General features: G+C 32.4%; 1 protein-coding gene across 1 annotated transcript; it reads right to left on the reverse strand.

The window, feature by feature from the left end:
• On the reverse strand, nt 1–27,808 carry LOC127712259 (ankyrin repeat and KH domain-containing protein mask-1-like). The gene is made up of 6 exons (XM_052218605.1): nt 27,692–27,808; nt 22,674–23,537; nt 21,196–21,425; nt 16,297–16,489; nt 14,508–14,582; nt 1–5,906 (listed from the first exon to the last, which is right to left on the reverse strand). The coding sequence occupies exons 3-6, from the start codon at nt 21,262–21,264 to the stop codon at nt 3,421–3,423; spliced, it is 2,823 nt and encodes a 940-aa protein (XP_052074565.1). The 5' UTR covers nt 21,265–21,425; nt 22,674–23,537; nt 27,692–27,808; the 3' UTR covers nt 1–3,420.

The raw sequence follows: 27,808 nt of genomic DNA on the forward strand, positions 1-27,808 counted from the left end.
GAGCAGTATTAATCTTTTATTTCTTATTTGAATTTTCCAAAACCAATCAAAGTTTTATACATGTACATGTATGATCATGTATACTAGCACTTGCATAATATCTCTATCAGTCGTAGGTCATTTAGAACATGAAATTTAAAGACACTCAGTAAGCACACAACTTAATCATATTAAATCATAATGATTACGATGAGTTCATATATGATTATGGTATACATATTTTTTTACAAGTTAGATTAAAAACATATGAAAATAACTCTTTAAATTGCTTTTAAACAAATGCGATAATGTTGAAGCCAGTGTAATAAGCAACTGACACATTGATTCGATTCAAATAATTATTGCTTGTTTTAAATATATTGGAATTATTACATGCATATTTTTTGACAATGATCACCAAGTATAAAAGATGAATAATAAAACATACAATTGTATACAATGAACAAACGAAGACTAAATGTTGATTATTACAAAAAACTCCATGCATAAAGAAAATAAAAATATAGAAACTAAAACAAAAATAGGAACACCAAGATCTGGTACGAAAAGATGTAGATGGATTTAGTCCTTCAAGGTGTGTGGTAATTTAATCCTTATTTAAAGAGTTAAAAGAGTTTACTTTAGAAACATACCTTCTTAAACTTCCTGAATATTGCAGGCTTTGGATCACATAGTTTAGGTGTTCAAGCTTGCGTCTGCCTTTTGAAAATAAACTCATCATAGATACCAGGATAGAAATTTTGTTTTTACGCCAGACGCGCGTTTCGTCTACAAAAGACTCATCAGTTACGCTCGAATAAAACAACAGGCAGATGGCAAAATAGTTCGAGACATGATAGAGTAACTATGTACTTTGTGTAAGAGTAATATTGGTGATGAACTTCAATTGTTATTTAAATGTACTAATCAAAATATTGTTGATCTAAGGGAAAAGTTTCTACCAAGCTACTACAAAGTGAATCATAATTATCAAAAAATGGAAGGTTTCTCTCAATATGTATTGTACAACTGTATAAACGACTTTCTGTATTTATCAAAAACATTTCCAAAATGTTCTGAAAAGTAGGAAAACATATTGGTATATTATTGTTATATCTATATGCTATATCTATATTATTGATTCCACATGTTTACTTCGTCATGTTTATGTAATGCTATAATTAATGACTTCATGTTACACATGTATCTGTGTCTGAGTGTTCAAATACAATCTTGAATCTTGCACATCAAGAGACTGTGTCTAAAAATAAGTACTAATAATATTAAAGGTACTAATGTTTTTACACCAGATGCGAATTTCGACAATAAATGTATCTCCTGTGATACTCAAGGCCAAACATTGGAAAATCTAAAACTTATTAAAAGAATGACGAGTTTATGAATTAAAAAGGACAAAAAATATAACAAAAGCCGGTCAACAATTCAGAGCTTTGCGTGAGGGAGATTTATCTCTTAATTAATAAATATTCCCAAATTTGTATTACACAATATCTATATTATAGACGAGAAAACACTCAATTGATATAAAAATAATACCAAAAGCAGACACAAGACTATATATGCATTATGAATTTCGTATTATATATCGTATGTCACTCCAGCCTTTGTTTCTTAGAAATCTGTTTTAATTGTAATCTTCTGAATGATGAGATGGGTGATTAATCTCATTACAGTACTTATTTGTAGTCAGCAATTCGTATAACGCTTGTCTTAATTTGTATTCAATATGGTGATGTCAGATCTTCGGATTACATTTAATTTCTTTTTCGTGAATTTGGTGTTTTTGTGTTTTTTTTCGAATTTTTGGTTGATATCTGATATCTGATCTTTGTTCTTCATCTTGATACTTTTGTGTGCGCTTTTCTTCATTTGGTAATGTCCCACTTCTGGTTGCCATTTTGCTCCTTTCTTTTTGTTTTGTCTTTTTCATACTGATGCAAAAATTTCCATTTTTTTACCTCTGTAATGCCATATCTTTGTCATTTCATTACTTTGATTCTCTTCAAATGGAGGTGTCAGATCATCAGGCATCACTTCCTTTTGTGTTTATGTCTGTTATTCGATGATGTCATAATCTGGTTTTCGTTTCATCATTCTTTTTTAGTTTTTCTATTGGGCAATGTGAGATCTGCGTTATTCCCTCTTTATTTTTTATGCCCATTTGTTTGTTGTTGATTTGATACTTTTGGCAAAATACTTTCCTTTGTTTTTCTTAGATTTGAAATGTCAAAACATTGCGACTTTCTGGTTTTTTTTGTCCAGGTGTGGACGTTGGTTCTTTTTGGTTGTTTTTTTTATTTACTTCATAACGTTTGAGTCGCAGCAATCATGTCTTTTATTGAAACTACGTTAATTTTTGTGTTTTTACCCATTTGGTCATGTCAAATCTTTGCTTGTGAACTTGGTATGTTTCATGTTATTGGTTTCATTATGAAATGATATATTTTTGTCTGTCACTATAGTACTATTTGTGTTTGTACCCATTTGGTTTTGAAGTCAAATCTTGAAGTGTCCCCTTTTTTCGTTTTGTTTTTTGGTATTTCATCAAGTGATCTACGATCTATGGTTGTGTCTTTGTTACATATGTTTTTCCTACCTTTGATGTTTATGTCTAATCTTCTGTTTTCCAAATTTTCTGGTTGTTTCATATTTTGATAATGTCAGATCTTCTGTTCTTATATTTATTCTTTCTGCTGGTTTCACATTTTGATGATATCAGATCTTCTTTTCTTATTTTCATAGTTTTTGGTGGTTTCACATTTTATTCAATACCATTTAGTTGTTGATACGTTTGATTTTGTCAAATATTCTATTGTCAAATTCATACGTGTTGTCAATTCTGATTTGTTGTATTTTTTCTCTATTTGGTTATGTCTCATAATTTATTGATACTTCATTACTTTTGTTTCTTCTCCATTATGAGATGTCCGATCAACCGTTCCTTCTCATTAAACCTGTGTTTCCGCATTTGGTGAGGTCAGATCTTATGTTGAAATTTACATAGTAACCTTTGGGTTCTTTCTTAATTTGGTGATATCATTCACACTTTTGTCTAATTTTGTGTGGGTTTTTTTTTGTTCACTTGATATTATATGACCGCAAAATTGATATTTGCATTGTCCCTGCTCATTCAGCACTACTGGTAATCAATGATTTCTTGAAAATGTTTTACCAAAAAAGTCACAATCAGCTGGTGAATGAAAAAAGAGTGATACTAAATTGTTCTATAAAAGGAAAACTTTACACAACACATGACTATCTTACCGTGTCTATGGATTGTACAAACACGCTCTGTTGAATTTAGTAACTTGGAATCTAGAGACAATACAAAAAAACTTAAATGGTAGAACGTAAATGTTTTACTGGGTTATTAAAATTACACAGCCCTAATACATTTGAACAGAACCAACATTAGAATGTTTATGCTGATTGGTAATTTGCTACCATCTCCACCACACCGTGATGTCCATTATCTGTTGCGATGTTTAAAGGAGATTTCCTGTCAAGTCTACACATTTCTAAATTTGCTCCTTTATCTAACAATATACGTACGATGTCATGATGTCCTACTTCACATGCATAAAACAATGGCGTGGTGCCATCTTCTTTTGCCAAGTTGATGTTAGCACTGTGATCCAGAAGACAACGAACAATATCTGTCCTACCCATAAAACAGGCGATGTGCAATGGGGTAGAACCAGCTACTACATCAAATGCATAATCTACTGACTTCTTTCTGACATAATCTTTTAGATTTGAAGATGTGCTCTTATCAAAGCTATATAAGAATGCTTGTTTTTCTTGCTCTAATGTTATCCTTGGATGGTTAGTTAGTGTATATGCTATACACTGTTTACTATGGATACAAATATTACAGTCAGCATTGTTCTCTAACAGTAACTGAGTTATTCTTTCGTTTCCGTTCAATGCACTGAAATATAAAGCATTTCCACCATCATATGTCTGGGCATTAATGTTTGGTTTATGATCAATTAACAACTGTACTATACTGATGTTGTTCTTAATGCATGACCTTATCAATGGTGTACTGCCATCATTGTTACACAGATCAACATTAGGATTCTTCCCTAACAGCAACCTTACTATTTCAATATGTTCGTTCATACATGCCTGTATCAAGGGACTATTGCCACTTTTATCAAATAGATTTACATTAGCATCCCTCTCTAACAGCAGCCTCACAATATCAGTGTGTCCACTCTGACTTGCCATGTATAAAGGACTACAGTCAAAGTTATCACAGAGGTCAACATAAGCATCAGTCTCTAACAGCAACCTTACAATATCGGTATGTCCATTCAGACATGCCCGGTACAGAGGACTACGGCCATTATTGTTACATATATTAACTTTATGATTCTTCTCTATTATCATCTTCACAATAGCAGTATGGCCTTCATAACATGCCCAGTAAAGTGCAGTGACACCTTCATTGTCGCATAGATCAAGGTTAGGATTATTATCTAATAAAATGTTTACAATAGTAGTTTCCCCTTCCTGACATGCCATGTACATTCCAGTGACCCCATCATCCCTACACTGATCCACATCCACATCATTATGTAACAACCATTGAACCATATCAGTGAAACCAAGATAACAAGACAATATCAGTGGAGTATTACCTGATCCATAGATCCCTTTTTGTATCGCCGTATCCTTGGTACTGGCCAAAGCTACCTGTTGCGATTTGTCTAGTTGTAGTAAGTACCGTACTAACTGTTGTCTAAATGATGATACCGCCAAATTAGTGTTATCAAAAACACATGTCACCCTTCCAAACGACCAGTCCTTTATCAACCTTTCTAAGTAAGATTCTATATATTCATCTGGTATTTCAATGATGAAGTCTACATTATCCTTGTCATCTGGTGATTTTTGCCAGAGAAAACGTTCGCGTACTAAATCACTATCACCATGATCTATTAAACATTCAATCATTTTATGACCAAAGTAATGAGCAAGGAAGTCAAACAGTTTATCGTGTAAAGTCCTATAAATACCGTTCTGTGTATGTATAAATGTACCATCTAGAGTATCAAGTGCTTCTTTAAGTACTGCTTTTGGTGTATTTTTGTTCAATTTACAGGCCTCACATGTGTCTTCTATAATCTTTCGTTGTTCACTTGTAACTTTGCCACGGAACCATTTTACAATATTTTGATTATTTAATAGAACACATAATGCAAGACTGCAAACTTTATAGTTTCCTTCTTCACCATGCCTACAAAGATTGTCTAACTCATTTTTGTAAACATCAAATGGATTTTTGAAGAATTCTGTCGCATCAACGTCTCCCTTGTCATGATAAAGATAACATAAAAGTGGAAAGAATTCACACTGCTTTGCTACTTCGTTCAGACCCTCGCACCTTGTACCCATATACATGTTTGCAATTTGTATTTTCTCTTCAGATATGAGCCGTAGCTCATCTGATATTAAATTACATTCACATGATTTAAAAGGGGGTAATATATTAAATTTATCATCTTTATAGACTTGTAACCTACAAGATACAATAATCTTACAACATTTGTCTGCTATAATCGTGTTTAACAGAGGTAATAGTTGTCTCCAACTCTCAATTTGTTGTTGGTTGGCAGTGAAATTTCCACAAACATCATCAACAATGAAGACTGTGTGTTTACCAGGTTGATAATAATTTCTAATGTCTATTGGAAAATACACTGGAATTATTTTATATCCTTTCCTCTGCAAAATCAATGCTGTATGTCTTGCAATAAATGATTTTCCAACTCCTGCTGGGGCAGTTAAGGTCACACAATTGTGATTCTCTAAACATTTGATGACGTAATCACTCGCTCTCGTAGCCACAAACATATCATCTTTCTTTTGCCAGTCTTTAATTTGTTCTTTCATCTGCTCTGAAAAAAAACCCCAATAGAAATGATTGGAATACTACCAACCGTTTAATCATTCTGAAACAATACAACCATAACGTTGTGGACTAAGGACATAGAGATTGTGACCAAAATGAAGTATCTTGGTGTTATGCAGTTGTTTGCAAGTATACAAAATGACAGTTTGAACTTAATACATCCTATTCACTCTACCATGACTTGTTGATCTAGTTACCTTTAAAAATTACAATGGTCTACAATTATCAACAATACTGGAAAGGATGACAATTTCATGAATTCCAAAAGTGCTTAAATCTTCTATGTAAGATCTAGCTCCCTCCGATTAAGATTTAGTTTAAATCCTCAACTTTTTAACTCAATAGTCTTTAAGATGTCAAACTTATCATTTGACACCCTTTGACAGTACAATTGAGATAGTTTTTAGCAAATCGCCCCTATACATCGATTTTAAAATAAATAAAGAACATTTTGACAGTTTAACCTATTATGTCTGTTTGTTTTGTTCACACATCGTTTTCAATATAATGGAATTTGATGTGACTGTCATACAAGTGAGAGGTTAAGCTAGGTCTAAAACCAAGTTTAATACACATTTTTTTTACATAAGAAAATGCCTGTACCAAGTCAGGAATATGAAAGTTGCTATCCATTCGTTTGATGTGTTTGAGCTTTTGATTTTGCCATTTGATTAAGGACTTTCCTTTTTGAATTTTCCTAGGAGTTCAGTATTTTGTGATTTTATTTTTCACTTCTTAATGGTAAAACTGAACTTTGTCAGATCAAACCTAGTCTGCATAAGGCAATGTGTTATGTTCCTTTCGATTATATAACTCTTTAACATTTTGATTACGTTTTGATTTTCAAATATATTGGCCTCAATCATCAGTGAAGAGCCATGCATTGTCGAAATGTGCATCTGATTAGTACAATTGGTACCTTTCAATATGATAGTGAGGCCCATCCACAAAAAATCTAAATATTTACAGGGAATCTGGGAGCGGTAGTTTTAAAGTGAACTTCTACTCATTGTATTTTTTTCAAACTTGTATCGATTTTCGTAAAAAAATACATTTGTCTTATACAGTATTTATTCTTTTTGTCTGCAAAGTTTCATCAAAATTGGTAAAAAAGTAAAAAAGTTATGAGGTGATGAAGTTGCAGATGCAGAGCATTCCGGTTATCGATCGATTAGCGTCTCGTCGATTACGGTTTATTTATAGATTAATCTATATTAATCCTAAGCGGGTGTTTACGCTTTTGTTTTAAAACAATATTTTTCATTGGCGCTGTGCGGCGAGCCTTTTGCATTTCGACCAATGAAAACGGGTTTAACGGGAAGAATGCGGTATCAGAATTGTTTGGGATGTCGCACCAGAAAATTCGATCATGGGGTTCAGAGCTGGTAAGTTTTTTGTGATTTGCCGACTTACAACAGGCAGCACATCTTAGTGCGTTCACAGATGAAAGTAATTATTATTCCCGAAGAAAATGATGTATAACATTACAAGATTGGACAAAAATTGAAGTTGCACGAGTCAATTTAGTCGCGAGGGTGTCAGTGAATTTTCCGAAAATGGAAACCGGAAGTTGACAATCGCAATGAAAATTTATATTCGACATTGCATATTTCGCTTTATTTTGATACAAGGTTACATAGATTAGCCACAAGTACCCTCATGAGTTACAATTTCAATCAATAAATGTTTGTTCTTTGAAAATCATAAATGTTTGAAATCAGGGAGGAAAAAGGGGGAGGTTCAGGTTTACTTGAAGTTGACAGTGGCTGAATAAAAAAACAATGTTCTATCTTAACCTAGTAAACCATTAACTATTCCATACAACTGATCAATCTTCACCTATCCAGTTCAGAAAATATATTAAAATGTTTTACCTAACTACCCTACCAAATTTTTTTTCAAGTGAAATAGGAAACACTATTTATTTTGGCCTGACTGTACATGTACCGACATGTGCATGTGTATTTTCAATGAAAGATTATGAACGATTTATCCTAGAATATCAATCTCTCCTGAAAAAAAATATAGCATGCAGTTTTTATGACTATTCTTTATTTTTATCTATTTTCTTTCAGTTTACTCCCATCTGGTTTTCACCTTAACCAGCCTTACACTTGAAGACTTTGAAGATCCGATCCCGAACTGGCCAATTAAGCATCCAGAGAATTTATATGACCTCAGTAACACTGCGTCAGACGGCTCATGCTATTACTTCTCAAACCTAACTACTGGACAATTCATATGTTTAATACATACAGCAAAAAGAATTTTGAAATTTACAATTTAAAAGTTAAGAAATGAAGTTCCTCATTTGACAAATGGATTGACATTGCAACTGTTTGGCTTTCTCACTTTACAAAAACTGCATTGAATGGAAAAGCTATATGGGCGCTCTTTCACAGAAGACAAAAAAATTTTAAGGAATTGCAAAAGTGCTTCAATGCCAGAAATGATACAAAAGTTAAAGAAAAACTTATAAGTTTTCTAAATGTTCTGCCGGAAGAAAAGAAAGAATCGTTTCAAAATGAAATTACTAAAGCTAAAACAGACACATCTTCTACCTGTGACTGTGTAAACATTAAAGTGACGTCCAATGATACATGTAGTGTTGATGAAGCAAGAATTGTACATAGAAACAGACATTTAGCAAAGAATGTATCAAAACAGGCAACAATTTTAAAGTCACATAGCGCCAAGATAAATTCAATTAAGTTGCAAAATGATAATTTGAAAGCTGAACTAATCAAAAAGAAAAAAGGTTAAGTGGAGTTAGCGAGAATGTAATTTCGCAAATTAATAAATTAAAGAAAAAGAACCAAGATCTTTCAAAAAAATCAAAAGAGCTGAAATCATTAAAATTGATATCTACCCATCAACGAAAGCAGCTACTGACGATGAAAAAAGAAATTGGCCGTTTATCAAATGTTGTGAGTAAATCACTTGATCTTGCAGATGAAAAGGAAAATAAAACATCAGAAGTTGAGCAAAAATTGCATTCGGTTAATAAACTTTTAAAAAGAACTAAAAAGAAAGTATAAAGGAGAAACCAAAATATATCGGGACTGAAGTCTGAACTGCACGAAGCATACAATAAATTTGAAACAGACACAGAATCAATGAAACTGTACTACAATGGTATAGTTGAAAACCTCAAAAATCAAAATTAGCTTAATAGTGAAATGCAAAAAATGAAAATTGAAGAAATGAAAAATTTAGAAACACAATCTGGTGGAAAATATAAAGGAGAGGTCAAGTTATTATATTATGATCTTCTAACAAAAGGTGTTTCTGCAAATACAATCCAGTCGGTTGTACGTACTGTATTGGAAAATATTATGGTATATGATACTACAAAGCTTAAACTACCTAGTCGATCAACTGCGCAACGTATGGTTTCCGAGGCAGGGGAGTTGGTAAAAATCAGAACCGCATATGAATTGTCTAAAGAAAAAACAATGCTGTGTCATCAGTCTGACGGAACGACAAAAAATCTTATACACTGGGGTGCACATGCAGTAAAGCTCTTACCAAATGACGATCCAAATAATCCTAAATTTTTTACTTTAACTGTAAGTCCAGTAAGTTCAGGAAAAGCTGATGATACTGTTAAGCAACTACAAGATCAGTTAGATGAATTGAGTGGATTAGCAAATAAATTAGGGTTAGACAATGATGAGGACAGTTTTTCAATATCCCGTATTGGTGCCAGAATGTCTGATCGGGCTGCAAACGAAAAACGTGTTTCCAAACTCATTATGGAAAAAAAAAGACAATGGAAATCTATATACATTTACCTGTGTAACTCAGGTTTAAAAGAAATATATATTTACATAATTTGTATTGTGAAAAGAAAACTTTAACATATTTTTTTTAATTTGATGAATTCTGATGGAATGAATTATCTCTCCTTTTTAAGAAGTTTTCATTTATTTATTTATTTATTGAAAAAGAATTTATGAGATATAAAATAATACAAACTATCATATCAATGCTTTCATTTAAAAAAGTGATTAATAGAATTGCGATCGAATCAATATATAAATATTTTTCGAAATTTTTTGTTCAGTGTGTAATTAATTCAAGGTAAAGATATTTCAAACTCTTTGCAATTTTTTTCTTAACTTTATGTTAAATTGTAGCTTTTACTTCAAATAATACGTAGAAATAATTATCGTTAATATTTAATTTTGTTTCCCTTAATTTAGAGTTGTAGAATTTCAGAAAAAAATAAAATGCAAAAGTTGCTATTGTTTATACAAATCTTGAAATATTTATTACCTCCTTTTGCTATTATCAAAAAATTATTTTGCTAATTTAGATAAGATACAATTATTGAAATGATTTTTATTGTAAGATTCTGTTATTTGGTGATAAATATGACATAATTTTAACAATAATGTCTTATATTTTATTGAAATAAAAAAAAATTATTTGGACACATGAACTTAGTTTTTTTTAATACTTTGATATTTGTTTTTCTCACATATTTAAAATCATGTATCTTCCTTCTTTTAATTCACACAAGCATAATTTATTTTGTTTCATCAGTTTGCTTATATTTGTATAGAAAACTGTAACTTGGTGTATAATTGCTGTTTTACTTTTTTGTTGAATTAAAGTTTTAAAATGGACATTTATCACTTTTTTGCTTATTGAAAATCGCCTCTGGAGCTAATTTCAAACATTCATATATTTAAAAGTATAAAAGATGTCACCATGAAACTTTGCAGAGTTGTTCTGTGCATGCTTGCCTCTCAGATATTAAAATTTGAGCTGTTAGTTATAATAAATAAAAATGTGGTAAGGTTATGAAGTATGTCATCAAGCTGTTCTCAACAAAAGCGCTTGGGCCTCACTAAATATGATTGACATATAATGTGTCATTTGGAAAAATGTTTAGGTAAGTTTAAAATCATTACCAAAACCTCAATTTATTCGTATTTTTCAATGAAAGGAAATCATCTGTATAGCGGAAAGTAAAATTAAAGAAATAAATTTGTTGTTCCATATTTAGAGGATTTCACTGAATAATTCAACATGTAGTGACAATATTGACTGCATCTATTCCTATTAACTTGAGATCAAGAATAAAGCATATATAATAACGTCTGCCTCAAATCCTGACTCACATCTAGAAATTGACAATGAGGGCGGGTGAGAATTAAATTTTACAACAACAGAGATGATTTTAATTTTTCAATTGTGAACTCTTCCTTCCTAGGTAGCAGCATCCCAGCAGCGCCTGCCACAGAGTATATATCTCCAAATTGATACAATATTCCAGGGCTTGCATGTCCTATTATTATTTCCATGACAGAGTGTTCGTGACAATGAAGCTGAAGCAGCCAAAAAGGGTAAAGTTTTACATAGGTCATCATGGTTTGGTTGACCGTTATAGAATATCTGTGTCACATTTGAAAACGGATCTGTTTCCACCTGGTGTTATCAATCGTTCTCATCTTTTGGATTCTGACACTACCTAAAGCGATTTACTACCAGATTGTTACATGCTTGATCATCATGACGGATACAGCATGTGGACTAGATCTTCAAAAAAAAAAAAACTACTACACCTCTTTGCAGTATTTTTTGTGAGTAAGTGAAAAGTTTTTCGTCTAAATATAATTTTTAGTTTGTATGGAAGTCAGTGATATGCATTACGGGACGATTCTTCTTTGGGCGAATTAACATATCAACATTTATCATACCCATCGAGGCTTTCATTTCCTAAAACTACACAGTAACGTCCACTAATCAAAGATTTTCAATCCAAGGCCTTTAAATCTAAACAATTCATCACTCGGAGTATTATTAACTTAAATAATTCAATAATATTGCCGTGTGTTCTAGCATTTCAAAACACAAGGTATACAGTAACAACATCATTTCGCTTGGCACCAAAAAATTTTTAATATGAACATTTATTTTGAATGATAAACATAAATACAAATATTATGTTTTAGGAAGGGATAAGTCGTACTTTAAAACACTGTTTCAAACAAACATTTCTGAGACTGATTTATTAAGATGCTAGATTCTTTTGACACCTTATTCGTTACGTTTTGACGACATGTTTAAAAAACAATCATAAAATTGAGAATGAAAACGGGGAATGTGTCAAATAGACAACAACCTGACCAAAGAGCAAAAACACAAGGCCAACAAAGGGTCTTCAACACAGCGAGAAAATCCCGCATACGGGGGCGGGCTTAAGTTGGCCCCTAAACAATATTGTGTACTAGTTCAGCAAAAATGGACGTCACACTAAACTCCGAAACATATAAATGGACCAAAATTGCAAAAACATACAAGAATAGCAAAGGTCAGAGTCTCCTAACTTGGGACAGGCGCTTAATTGCGGCGGGGTTAAACATGTTTTGTGAGATCTCAACCCTCTCTCTATACCTCCATGGCATTTCTATTGAAACCAATGTGCTCCTCTATCTGCCAACTTGTTTTGTTTTTCGTATGACACAGACTGTATACAGCAGATTCTCATGAAGAATAAAAAGAAGCTTACGTAACGTATCCGAAACTGACATCCTGCTATAACGATAATATAATCTCACTAAATAATTAAATCTTTGGCGACCGTGTTGATCTCATCTATTCAAATAAACAAAAAAGGGAGCAAATCCTCATGGTTCTACGAGGGTCAACTGACGGCTGATGTTTACTAATACGTTGGTCTTTTCCAGCTGGTATTTCTAGTAATTAAGCTTCTTTCTGTTATAAAGTTCATGATCATATCAGAAAGACGCATACCGATTGGTAACAACCTAATTTACTTTATTGTTTATAGTCATTTTATTTAAGTCAATAAGTACATGGAGCATAGTTCCGGGAAGTTTTACACTCCTACCTAGGAGTCTACATGATCTGGTATTCGGAAGAAGAAAAAGAAGAACCGTCACTTAAGGATAATAACTTCTATAGGATGTCAAATGATGATATTTGCAACATGCCACAAACGACCAACCCCTAAACTATTACAGCAAAGGATTTTTTAACACACATATAGCATGGCATTCTCATTCTATACGAAGCATAATATTTTATCTACATTCCTACCGGACGTTGCTGCACAACCCGTGCAGCTAAACGGAAACCAATGATAATATTATAAGAGTTTTACTGTTTGACATAAGAAGTCAAAGGGATGAACGTATTTGTGTACCCCTGTCAACCCATCGGGTGGGATTGATGAAACAACACGAAGTGAGAGTAACTGCTAGCTCTAGAGTGAAAGGAAATTGTTTTGCCAAATAATGAGGAAGAAAAAATGAGGACACAGACTTGAAAAGCAAATAACCAAATAATTAGCTTATCGAGAAAAATGTGTCGAAAATTTCATCTGTGTACATTTAGGTTAATTAGATGAACGTTTGATTGAAACAGAGTGTAAACGCATGACAAATTAGGAAATGTGTCACTGGTCATAGGTTTCACTTATGAAACTTGATACCACAATATCAAAAGCTCTGATGTGCAGTTTTCAGACAAATATGTTGGAAATATCTATTCCTTTTACATTCATCGATGTAATGAACAGACATGAGTCTGCCAAATAGGGAGCAGATAAGTGATGGATCTTAACATGTGTCACATGGTACAGCAAACTAGTATAATGCTTGTTAGCTAAATATTTTATTAATGAGAAAATGTCACACATGTTTATCTTTGAAGTAGTTTGGTGTACTGTGTAGCGAATCCTGGTTTCCCCCTTTTTTGTATAATGTATATGATAAACAGGGGATGGGAATTAGACAGGTCTGAACATACTTACAATATATATATTGCCAATATGAGGCTTGAAACAGAAGAAGGAATTGTCCATTATGTAGTGCAATGTATACTCCCACTTGTTATAAGAGATTGACGATAAATTCATGAATAATTTAGATTATTGTACTGTGCAGTCTTTGATATGATTCGTGTCATCCTGTTCAATGTATTGGCAAACAGTAATGAGTCCCTAGAAATTTGGCAATACATCATAACAAATCAGACCAAATATCAAATAATTTCTTCAAGCATATAACCTAAGAATACGAGATAAAAAATTCCATGCACAGTCGGCGAAATAAAGTTTCAAAGTATTATCAATTCTCAAATATTAAGTGACTGCAGAAAAAATAGTTCCTTATGACTTTTGAACAGCGGTATACTACTGTTGCCTTTATTCATATTACCTTGCAGTAGTTTCATTATAAAGTTAATACGATAATAAAAAAAACAGATTGATATGCAACAGAAGTTTTAAACAGATGGATGGATATTGAGGAAGGAAAATGGTAAATTGACCAATGATTTGACTAGGTGAATGCATGATATCATCTTGTATAAGTGATATAATATCATGGAGATTTGGTTTGCAGTTGCTGTGAAATCGTAAGGGGACGCGCGAACGAACCATATTGTTTGCGTATGGGTAGACGTAAAAACTCATCACAGATATCCGGCTTGTATGTAAGTACACAAGAAGCGTGTTTCTTCTGCACAAGACTCATCTGTGGCTCTCGAATAAAAAGAGTTAAGCAGTACTTTCCCGCCTTCGTAGCATGATATAATATGTATGATAAAATACCTCTAATATGTTTTGGAATCACCTCATCTTGCTCAGCTGCTATTTGTTCTTGCACGGACTTTAGTTTTTGTTTCACTGAAAATAATAATATTAATTCCCATATTTTGCGTATTCAGAACAACTCATATAGGTTTTTTTCATGATCAGATCAAACTCGAAAATTAAAAAGTGTTACTTGCTGCTTCTACGCCATGCTTGAACCCTCCGGAGAAGATAGAGTTGCAACGATGTGTTGTGGTATGTAAGAATGTTTCCTGTAGACTATAACCTTAGGTTTGTGAGCTAGCACGTCAATATCAGCTGGCTCAGCGCGTTTAAGTCAAGTTCAAAAAAGGGTATATATATATATTTGGTTATTTCTAAATAATACTATTTAAATCTATAGCAAGCAACTACCATATTTATTTTGATCTCCGGAATCGTCAAAATATAACTCAATTTCAGAGAAGCTGTGTATAGGTGGTTGGTGAGGTTTCTTTTTCTTTTTTTTTGTTGGACAACTGACACTTCTAGAGGCAGCTTACATTTGCTCTATATTACGAAGAAATTCAAATGTATTTAACATGTTGCATAAACTCTTAAAATACACCCTGCCCATCTCATACAATCACATAAGTGAGTCCAGTAAACCCCTTAATCTGGGCAAAAACCCAAGTTTGGCATGTTAACTACATTTTTAGCTGATGTTAAACTACTGCAAGGTAAACTACATGCGGTCTAGCTGGATATCCTCGATACAAAACAAATATTATAATGTTCAATTTTAAAATTGTATGATTAAGTTAAAAGTTTTAATACAATCAATAAAGTTATTTCTCCGATGAACCATTATTGTATTATTAGCTTATTGTTGATTTTTGTTTTTTAATATTATATCTTGAAAAAATGTGAAATTAAAATGTAACATTCTGTGTTCTAAAATGACTGGAAACCTTTATTTATCATACATTGTTTTGTTTTTTAGTGATTAAGATTATTCCACAATGTTGACTACTGTACACATGGAAATTTCACTCACGTGAATTTAAATTCATATGAATCTCACTTGAAATTCACGTGAATTTCACCTCAAAAGAGTTATTAGTGAAACTCACATGAAATCAGTTAATGAGAGTTTTAAATCTCATGTGAAACTCGGGTGAATTTCACGTGAAAATCACATGATTTTTTTTTCACGTGAAATTCACGTGATATTTTAAAATAAAGTTAATCAAATAACATCTAAATTTTCAAATTTAATAAAAATCATGACAAATACCATTTTTTTTTTGTAAAGTTCCCGTGCAATTCATGTGAAAATTTGCACATGACATTTTTACCTATATGTCTGTTTGTTTTGTTCTCACATCGTTGTCAATGTAATGGAATTTGATGCGACTGTCATACAAGTGAGAGGTTTTGCTAGCTTTAAAACCAGGTTTCATCCACCATTTTTCTACATAAGAAAAAGCCTGTACCAAGTGAGGTATATGACAGTTGTTATCCATTCGTTTGATGTGTTTGAGCTTTTAATTTTGCCGTTTGATTAGGGACTTTTCCTTTAATATTTTCCTCGAAGTTTGGTATTTTTGTTATTTTACTCTTTACCTTTTGAATTCGTGCCAAGAATCAAAATTACACTATAAATAATTCATTCTCGACCTTGCGAGACCCTTATGTGTAGTCAGTGTTGTAAAAAACCTACATAATAGAAATAATACATTGACCTTTGCAATCTATAAAACAATACGATCGTATAGAGCTAACTTTGGTTCATCGTTTGTTTACTCATAAAGTACTATACAATTACCTTTTGCTTTCTCATGAACTACAATCCTATAAGAAGTTTTCATCCTCTTCACAGTGCTTTTCATTTTGGCCTTGTGACTCTCTATTGACTGTTTTAACTCGTTAATAACCTCATTTGTTTTACGTTCAAGTGTTTTACTCTTTAGTTGATCACATTCGTGCCTCATTGAATGTCCGCCTAATCTGCCGACTGCCTAAAAAATGTAAAAATGAAGCTAAGTTACAAAATGACATATGGTCAAATCAAATCAATTGTTTTACATAAAATAATTAGTTTTTTAATTGGTCATATTCGTGCTTTAAATACCCTCTACCTTAGTTTCCAACTGTTTTTTTCTTCTTTTTTTTTTCTCTTGATAAACTTTTGTAATCAAAGTGTGTGCGAGACTGAATAGTGAGAATTGTTTTCATTTTGTTATAATTTAAACTTAACATGTATAATGCTGAGTATAGCCCATTTCAGCAAGAATTCAAATTGGAGTTATCTCTTTCGTTGTAAATATTGTTTACCTGCACTTGTCTTACTTTCAAACAGACAGATTCTTACAACATGCACAACTTATGTTTTGTTTAACAAGAAAAGCACTTTGACCCCGTCGTATGCATTATTTCTGTTCTGCGAACATTAAACAAGAGCGATGTTGCAATGATTGCGCCCGTAAGGCACGTTTGATGCCTGCGCCATTGTTAAGATGTATACCACAATGTAGGTGTTTGTTGTTCTTCCCCAGCCTCACAATAAGTTTTGCAAAATTAACATGAGGAAAAGTGCTTTATCACGTGCACGATAATTCATATTTATCAGATGAAAAGTCATACTGTATTGTTAAACCACAGTGAAACACAGAATTGTTTGTCAGGTGTTGATAAATGTGTATACAAATAACCTCCTGTCATTTATGGAATATTTTTAGAAAAACAGAATCCTGTCAATTTGATTACCATTACACATATGCAATAACATACTGCATAATACTAATGTTCTATCCAGAAAACTATAGAAGGAGTTAGCTGGACAAAATATGAACCCGTATGCCCAATTTCCAATAAATGACAACGTTTAAAATCCAGTTATTTGTGGTAAAGTTTTACAGAATTAAACTCCTGACAAAATTTACATCCATATTGTATGTACTAAAATACTGAACTTTACAAAGTTCTAGCTTGAAAATTGTAAATATAGTTAACTGCACGAACCATACACCTCGCATGCATCTCATTTATCGGTTCCTGTTGGTATCTTTGATAATTGTTTTTAACTAAATACATTGTCTTTGATATGCATATGCACTAGTAGTTCACATTTTTGTTTAGGGACCAGCTGAAGCCCTTCTACGGGTGCAGGATTTTCTCACTGTGTTGAAGACCCATTGGTGGTCTTGTGCTGTTTTCTGCTCTTTGGACAGGTTGTTGTCTCTTTGAAACATTCCCCGTTTCCATTCTCAATTTTATATGATGGTTCTCATTGAATATGATTATTTTACAAGCGAAGCTATTGGATCACAAACTGTTTTCCCAGATCTAGAAATCATAGAAAATAAACTGTTCACTTAAATACGTAAACCTACTTCTAGAATGATTTTATTTAATTTCCAAGTAAGCAACAAATGTAAATGCTCATTATATCTCCGGCGATGTCAAAACTATAATTGACGTTGTAATTTCAATTGAGACGTCAATCAAGCGCAGCTCATGTTCCATTGGAATAAGAATATGGCTTTGTTTCCAGAGCAAAAGAAGAACGTCATATTAGAATTAGAAATTATCTATTTTGTCTCCCACATATTGTTTTAACTGTCCACCATTGAATCGGTTATATAGATCATACTGACAAAACGCTATAGAAACTCAGCAAAGATACCAGGCTTATAACTTAGAACTTGTTATTAACTTTTGTAATAAAGCTTATGAAAATAATGGTATTGATTATTTTTGGAGTGTTAAAAATTCTTTAGAGGTTTTAGATAAAATACATGCTTTTGATGGTCCTTTTAATTCTGTTGACAGTTATGATTTTTCTACTCTCTATACTACACTCTCACACAATCTTATCAAGAAAAAGTTTTCATATTTAATTAAATGGTCTTTTGAAAAATCTCATTACAAATTTATTTGCTGTAACTCGTTTAAAGCCTTTTTCTGTAACGAAAAAGGAAAGTATGCTAGATACACTTACTGGAAATGTGAAGATATGATTGAAGCTTTAAATGTTCTCCTGGACAACATATATGTACGTTTCGGCGATAGAATGTATCGACAGGTAGTAGGTATTCCTATGGGCACTAACTGCGCCCCTTTAAGAGCAGATTTATTCCTGTATTCCTATGAATCTCAGTTTATGACCAAACTCAGTAAAGACACGTCATTGTTACATTTGGTTGATACATTCAACAATACCTTCCGTTATCTAGATGATATTTTTTCGTTAAATAATCCAGAGTTCTCTAAATATACTACCGAAATTTACCCAATAGAACTTACTTTAACTAAATCTAACATAAACAGCAGTAGCTGTCCTTTTCTGGATTTGGACATTTCAATCTCTAAAGGAAAACTCCATACGAAAATTTACGACAAAAGAGACGATTTTTCATTCCCTATTGTTAATTTTCCTTTTTAGACGGCGATGTTCCTTTGGCTCCATCATACGGTGTATATATATCCCAACTCGTTCGTTATGCCCGTGTGTGTAGTGATGTCATAGATTTTAACGAACGTAATCAATGCATCACTGGTAAATTATTAAATCAAGGATTTCGTTACCATAAATTACGTAAAACTTTTTCTAAGTTCTTTCATAGATACAAAGATTTGATTAGTAAATTTGGCTGTACTTGTAGAAAACTGATTAAAAACGGTATTTCACATCCTAAATTTTACGGTAATATTGTACTTAAAGCGCGGAAATCACTATGTGATCCGTGTAAACTCATCGAACCTTTAAACAGGCTTATTAGTAAAGGTTATCTTACCAATGTTGTAATTAGATCTTTGAATATAGTTTACATTGGCACTAATATCGATTTTGTCATCAGCAAATTAAAACAAAACTAAATTTGTATTTTTTTCAAGTGGGATGTATAAAGACACACCCACGTTCGTTTAGATCTATAAAGAGGTTAAACTCCTAACTATCCTACTGTCTGTCGATACATTTATTTTTGGCATTGCACTAGTCATGTCTTCTTTGACTGTCCATGACGTTAAAATACTAAATCCCTGGGATGTGTTTTAGTTGATTTTAGTCTCTGATGCATGATTTTTTATTATTAATTGTTTTGGCTTTTAACTAGCTGTCAGTAACTGCGAGTACTCTCAAATCGTACTTTCTTGTTTATTTGACCTGTTGATACTAATTGTATTGCTTTTTTATTATTTAATGTTATTCAGGGTTATATCTGGTCTATATACCAGCTTTTATAAGTGTTTGGTATAACTATAAATTTTCACTTCGTACTATGAACATCAAAATTATTTATTTTGTAATAATATTTCCTTTCTCTATTGGTACTGTACACGTATACCTGACAACAAAATTATTTTCATTTACCTGTGTTTAAAGTTATTGCAAATGGATGGTATTTTTGTTCGAGCATATTGTTTTTCTTTAATTGTTTAACATTTCTTACCGATATAACATGTTACTTTTATTATTCTTCCCTTAGTTTATTTATTTTGTATTTACATTGTGTCTTAGGTCAAATTTCATTGTTCAGTGTATGTTCAATGGTGTTAATATGTCCTTTGATTGAGTTAAGCTATTTCAGTTGATATTTTATAGTGTGTCTTTCTATGTTGTGATGTTACACTATTGTTTCAGAAAAAGGGTGAAGGTTTGGTACCATTAAAACGTTTAAACCCGCTGCATTTGTTTGCACCAGTCCTAAGTCAGGAATCTGATGTTCAGTAGTTGTCGTTTGTTGATGTGGTTCATAAGTGTTCCTCGTTTCTCGTTTTTTATATAGATTAGACCGTTGGTTTTCCCGTTTGAATGGTTTTACACTAGTAATGTTTTGGGGCCCTTTATAGCTTACTGTTCGGTGTGAGCCAAGGCTCCGTGTTGAAGACCGTACTGTGACCTATAATGGTTTACTTTTATAAATTTTTACTTTGATGGAGAGTTGTCTCATTGGCACTCATACCACATCTTCTTATATCTATTATAATTTGGTGCACCAGACGTATTAAAAATGATTTGTAAGCTTACTTGGAAATTAAATAAAATCATTCTAGAAGTAAGTTTACGTATTTAAGTGAACAGTTTATTTTCTATCATTTATTGGCTTCATCAAATCGAAATAGTTGCCTTCTGAATGGGTATTATAGGTTCGCCTCAAAATACAAAAGTTCTAGATATTCCTATCAGAATCGAAAAATTTCTAGTATCCCATGCTCTTAGCTCGTTTTAACATGGGTAGGCATTATATATGTTACTATTTTACACCTCGCTTACGCTTTGTATAAATACATTGACAATTATAATGCCCAACCATTTTATAATAGAGCATGTCATGAAATAATTATTTGTAAAGTAAACTTAAAAGCGGAGGATGCAAAAGGGATATCCAAAAAAACTCGAAAGGAAATTGACAAAGTCATGGCAAAAAGAAAAAAAAACAACATACAAAACACTACATTAGAAACTATTGATTGAGAAACACGAATCCACTAAAACTCAGAGGACTAAGCAGATTCAACAAGACATTTGGCACTCGACGTGTTGTTCATGTTCAGTACAAATTTGGTGATAAGTCTCATCTTGACTCAGCGGGATACACAGTATAGTTCATAAGATTGGCCGCAAGCTAACTTTTCCCAATAGCATTGCCACACTTACCTATTACCTATATTCTGATATTGATAAAAACATAAACAAACATATTTATAGTATAGCACTAACCTCACTGACTACCTCCCAGGCAGTGTTGAAAAAAAATTTGTCTAATTTGGCGTCATGACGATGGGCCATATAGTTCCTGTAATACTTTATCCTCGCCAAATCAGAAGCAGGCGTCGTCTCAATTGCCGTAGGAAGGCAGTCAAAGCCACCATGTGGAGATTTCAAGTCTTTCAAGTTTCGCAATTAAAGTATGATCAAAGTAAGGTCAAAGGTTTCTGACTTTGGAACACCTGTTTATAAAGAAATGCATTCAAAGTTATATACAATAATGATTTTTTTTTTTATTTTCGAGGAACAATCGACAGATTTTAATGAAATAAAATTCTTTTTTTGAAAACTTCTTACTTAAATATTTTCGTTTTTCAATGGTGTTCCAAATTAAGAAAAATATAATGAATAATGACTATCTCAACAATACCAGATTCTTAAGTAACAAGTACACATAATATGGTGAATAAAACAAATTATACAATCCATGTTGTTCCGAGCATTGGTAGGGACATTTGATAAATTTTAATGTGATATAAGTCAAGGATTCCATTGTCAGTGAGATCTGTCCAAGTAAATCTCTTTAGCTTAGGATCAAAACCAATGCAGAATTAATCTATAAGTTCGTATGATATAGATTTCTTTATACAAAGTATTTGGTCAACTATTTCAGGGTTCTTTGAGGTGAAATGGAAGTAAACTCGTTTGACACATTTGTTTAACCCTTCTGTTTTATCTTTGTGACTTATTGCCACGTATATTCCAATTCAGATAACTAAATCATATCCCTTTTTCTTCGATTGTGAAATCATCGAATGAGGCTCATCACTCAATTTGTACTTGCCAAATAATCACAACTGATGCCACATGTGGTGTCGCATCTGCTTACCCTTCCGGGGCAGTCTTTTTTAGCAGGGTTCGTGTAGCTTTGTCTTAATTTTTTTTAAATAGCGTTTTGTAGACTGTTGTTCATTTTGTCGATTTTTTTATGATTTTTATTATCAGTTTATAATATTTTACGAGATCAGTATACACAACAAGATATGAAACATCTCACAGTGAAGCATGTATTTCGGTTTCCAGCTCTGTATGCATAAAAACACCAGATGGACGTAGGTTGCTCGTCCTGTAATTACTATTTGGGTTATTCATATGGCCTGATTCATTTGCTTGGGATACTAGGAGGAAGATAAACAAAACTCACAAGTCAAGCCACAAAATACAAAAGACGCTGAAAAAACAAAAAAGTTGATTTTCCAATGTTTTGACCTCGAGCTAACTGAAGATGGGACATACTTTAATAAGTATTCCCGTAAGTTTTACAAATAATTTTCATTATTTTAGAGTAAAAGCTTTAAAAATATAGAGAGAGTAAACAGGACTAACCATTTACCCTATCATGAACAGAAGGCTTAATACAGGTGAAACGATAGCCCCTTCCTAACATTTGTATAGGCACATGAAAACACTAAAATAGTACTGATACCTACTAGGAGACTTAGGAAATAAAAGATTCCAATGGTGCTCATTTATAACATGTTTTTTCTTCAGTTCCTGCAGTTTGTTATACTCTTTTTTGAGCGCTGCTTTAAAAGAGGAAGGGTGAAATTCTTTATCAAACAATGCTCGGGCTGCACGAAGAGAAATTCCTGTCAGTAACAAGCCCATTCTGGCATAGTTTTCTTCCTCTTGAGAGACAGATGTCATCTTTTTGGTTAATGTATCTGATTGTAACATCATCTGCATGGTATAATGAGTGTAACTTCACAATATTTCAAAATGTAGCACCTTTACACTAATATTCATATCAAGTTATATTCATCATAAATTAAACCATATGTATTTTACGGCAACTTAACGTCAAGTACAATATAAACATCAATCATGAACATGTTCTGTTGTATAGGTCATGCCAAAATCAAGTTCAACTTCACACTTATCTTTATATCATTGTATATCATCATGGCGTTAATATCATAGAATTCGCACTTTTTAAAAGTTGTTAATTCGTCAATTTCATGTAATTTATTTTTTAACTTATGTTTATATCACAGAAACTGCATTGATTTGTCGTTATCTCCCATTCGTGTTCATCAAATGGTAACCTCACATTCTATTGTTCTCAAGACAACCTTCTTAAATGTTGATCTTAGGGCCAGTTCAGTGATGTTTTGCCATCATGTCAATTTTATTTCTATATTAATCTCATCGCAATTATATTTATATTTTGATTTTTAAACTTATTCTTTTATATGTTGACAACATGGCAGCTCCACTTATGTTTTGATATCCTGAAACTTCAAGTATATGTTGATCTCATGGAAACGTCAAAATCACGCCTTTTCAGCAATCATCTTGAAAATAAGAATGAAAATATTCCAGAAAAAAACATTTTTATATTTGGATTTATAGCTAACTATTCGATATTGATTTTTTTCTAATTGGTGAAGACCGTACGGTGAGCAATAGTTGCATTTATCTTCGTCATTTGAACTCTGGTGGGTGGATAGGTGTCTCATTGGCAATCATACAACATCTTCTGATATTTATATTCATATGAAAATGGAATTCTCGCTCCTTCCGTTTTTCGTGCCTGTCCAATTCTGACAATATGGACAATGCATTCTTTTTTGCTTTTGTTTGTTCGGAAATCTTTTTCGGCGAAGGAACCAAGCGGTCATGGTGGTTGATGATGCTTGTCTTACTGTCCATAAGTTTAGGTAATTCAAGTAACCTTTTACATATCACTAGTTAATGTAAGGATAATCAGAACATGAAAATCAAAATGATTGTGAATCATAAAGTAATGCAATGGTTCATTTTGAGTCTGCATACCATGTAAAAGTGTGATTTCTATTAATGATAATTGTACTCGTAGTCATTATATCTTATAAACTTAAACAACAATGAGAAAATGCCTTTGAGGCAGTCGTAAACCACAATTTGATAAAAAAAACTCAAAGTTATGGCTACAGGAAAAAGCAAATAAGAACACATGAAAATGATAATAAAACCCCCATCTACAAAGCACTAAATAGAAAATGAAAGATTAAGCAGCACAATTCTCACCAAGACCTGTAGGGAGTCATTTTGTTTGTTGTTTTTTGTGCTTCGTGTCGATCCGATGAGTCGAGCACTTTCCACAATTTGTTCATTTGTTTGCTGTTGTATTTATGCCAAAGTATGGAGGATAAGTGCTTGCAAAAACGTTTAACCCCAACAATTCTATATGTGGCTATCTAGAGTCAGGATCCTGAGGTAAGTTGTAATCATGGTTGCTGTCCGTCGTAGTTCGTTTTTATCTTATTGTTTTCAATAAATCAGGGTTTTGTTTTATATTATTAGTTGTGTTTCAGTTTATTCAAACTGCAATCAATCGTAATACAGATGAAGACAATTAAAATAACCTCATACAGTATTAAAATTATTACCTTTTAGATAAAACTATTCAAAACGTAAAATCACAAAAATACTGAACTCCGAGGAAAATTCAAAATGGAAAGTCCCTAATCAAATGGCAAAATCAAAAGCCCAAACACATCAAACGAATGGATAACAACTGTCATATTCCTGACTTGGTACAAGCATTTTCTTATGTAGAAAATGGTGGATTAAACCTGGTTTTATAGCTAGCTAAACCTCTCACTTGTATGAAAGTCGCATCAACTTCCATTATATTGACAACGATGTGTGAACAAAACAAACAGACATAATAGGTAAAAATGTCACAAGTAGGGGTACAGCAGTCAACATTGTGTTATAATCTTAATCACTATAAAAACAAACAAATATGTAACAAAGAAGCATATAGACAAAGTACATTATCAAAAATGAAAGGCAAGAATACAAAATTTAAAATAGCACAATAACACAATGACGGGATGTAAGTGAATGAGTGATATAAGTTCAAATGGATCGTTTATAAAATTTAATTTTTCATACAATATTTGCATATTTGTTTGAATAAATGTATTTGCAGATGTCAAACAAACGATCTTATGTTGTACAACTGACTTTGGACCATAGTTGTCATTAAACAGCAGGTCTTCAATTATCTCTATAAATTCTAATTTTTATGAATGGTTAATGTCTTCTTGACATTTATCCTACTTGATCGTTTATCATAATACGGAAATGAAAATAATATTTAACGAATAATAAAACACAATAGAAAGAGGTGAATACATTTACAATTCAATGCAATTAACAAGTAGCATATATTATCAATTCGTTTTACTAAGGATTTACACATTTTTAATTCAATTACCGGGTTTCATCATATTGTAAATTCATACAAATATAAACAAGAGTGCACACGCTGAAATGTCTCGCCTTCTTTACTAATCATTGATATTATGTTGATAGTCCTAAATATAAAGCTTTATTACAACTGTCACATAAACTTAACATTAACCAAGTAAACTAAACATTGATCAATGAACCATGAAAATGAGGTCAAGGTCAGATGAACCATGCTAGGCAGGCATGTACAGCTAACAATTCTTCCATACAACAAATATAGTTGACCTATTGCTTATAGTTTAAGAAAAACAGACGAAAACACAAAAACTTAACACTGAGCAATGAACCTTGAAAATGAGGTCAAGGTCAAATAAAACCTGCGTGACTGACATATAGATCATAAAATATTTCCATACACCAAATATAGTTGAACTATTGCATATAGTATTAGAAAAAAAGACCAAAACTCAAAAACTTAACTTTGACCACTGAACCATGAAAATGAGGTCAAGGTAAGATGACACCTGCCAGCTAGACATGTACACCTTACAATCATTCCATACACCAAATATAGCTGACCTATTGCATGCAGTATTAGAAAGAAAGACCAAAACTCAAAAACTTAACTTTGACCACTGAACCATGAAAATGAGGTCAAGGTCAGATGACACCTGCCAGCTAGACATGTACACCTTACAATCATTCCATACACCAAATATAGTAGACCTATTGCATACAGTATAAGAAAAACAGACCAAAACACAAAAACTTAACTATAACCACTGAACCATGAAAATGAGGTCAAGGTCAGATGACACCTGCCAGTTGGACATGTACACCTTACAGTCCTTCCATACACCGAATATACTAGACCTATTGCTTATAGTATCTGAGATATGGACTTGACCACGAAAACTTAACCTTGTTCACTGATCCATGAAATGAGGTTGAGGTCAAGTGAAAACTGTCTGACGGGCATGAGGACCTTGCAAGGTACGCACATACCAAATATAGTTATCCTATTACTTATAATAAGAGAGAATTTAACATTACAAAAAATCTGAACTTTTTTTTCAAGTAGTCACTGAACCATGAAAATGAGGTCAAGGACATTGGACATGTGACTGACGGAAACTTCGTAACATGAGGCATCCATATACAAAGTATGAAGCATCCAGGTCTTCCATCTTCTAAAATATAAAGCTTTTAAGAAGTTAGCTAACGCCGCCGCCGCCGCCGCCGCCGCCGTAGCCGCCGCCGCCGCCGGATCGCTATCCCTATGTCGAGCTTTCTGCGACAAAAGTCGCAGGCTCGACAAAAATTGCATGCACACAAAACACATCTTGAATTTAAAAAGTTGATTGACGTAACGAATAAAGAAATACAATATCCGATCACGCTACTTTCTTAATGCTTCATTTATTTCAGTCAAAAACAATATTATTAAACATGATTATTTTGTGGACTAAAATAATAAGAATTAAGAGAAAAGTATATTAAAATATATATAATTCAAATTGTATGTTTCTATAATTTTGAAATTTGTACACTATGGGTCCCGAAAAAGTCTTTTTAAGATTTTTTTCGTTGTAGTTTCTTAGATGATCTTTGAGTTGAAGTTAACTTTGTGATTATCGGATTATACTACAGTTCACGATTTAAAATTTTGAAAAGATAGTCTTTATTAGAACAAAAATTAAAAGTGATTTTTTAAGATCATTTCTGTACGATATTTCTTGTTTTCCCTTTTTTACTTTATTTTTGATTTATTTTCAAATATAATTTCTTTCTATTATTTCTATATAGCAAAAAACAAAGTATTTTACAGTTAAGCAATTTACATTTATTCAATTAATAACAGTTTAATTATGTGTTTTGGCTGTCTCATTTCGAAATCAAGTAATGCAGAAATATTTGTTGATAATCTTCATTAAAATCTCCACAAAAAATAACAAAAAGCACATGCGGTTGGTTACAGATATTGTATTTCTTTTCTGTATTTATATTCAACACCAAGTAAGAATGGGTAGTAAAATAAGGGCTTATATCAGAGTTCCCTTAAAACTAGTGAAGACATGCGCAGTAAAATAGTTTTGTGCATAAACATGTAAACATAAATATCTAAAGCAAACAATGAAAAATAAAATTTTAGTATCCTGCCCAACGCATCTGAAGGAAATTACATTTTCCTTAAAGTTCCTAGTGCGCTACTGTTGCAAAGTCAGGTCTATTTGTTTGTGAAAAGCTAGTAACTATCTAATCATACCTGTGCATTTTATATCTCACTTATTTACAAGGATAAGTTTAGCTCGACCAGTGACCGTTTTGATTGGCTGCGTTTTCATTATATCCGGTATCTGAAGCTTGAACTCCTGAATCGATT

This window comes from Mytilus californianus, unplaced genomic scaffold, assembly GCF_021869535.1.
Source record: "Mytilus californianus isolate M0D057914Y unplaced genomic scaffold, xbMytCali1.0.p SCAF_8, whole genome shotgun sequence".
NCBI classification, from domain to species: domain Eukaryota; kingdom Metazoa; phylum Mollusca; class Bivalvia; order Mytilida; family Mytilidae; genus Mytilus; species Mytilus californianus.

Bases quoted from the DNA above. Each gene is read 5' to 3' on its own strand.
- LOC127712259 (XM_052218605.1), bottom strand. From the start codon at position 21,264: ATGGCCCATCGTCATGACGCCAAATTAGACAAATTTTTTTTCAACACT. The intron at 16,490-21,195 runs GTTAGTGCTATA...TACATTTTTTAG, and splicing joins CCTGGGAGGTAGTCAGTGAG to GCAGTCGGCAGATTAGGCGG. The intron at 14,583-16,296 runs GTAATTGTATAG...TATTATTTTCAG, and splicing joins AGTTCATGAGAAAGCAAAAG to TGAAACAAAAACTAAAGTCC.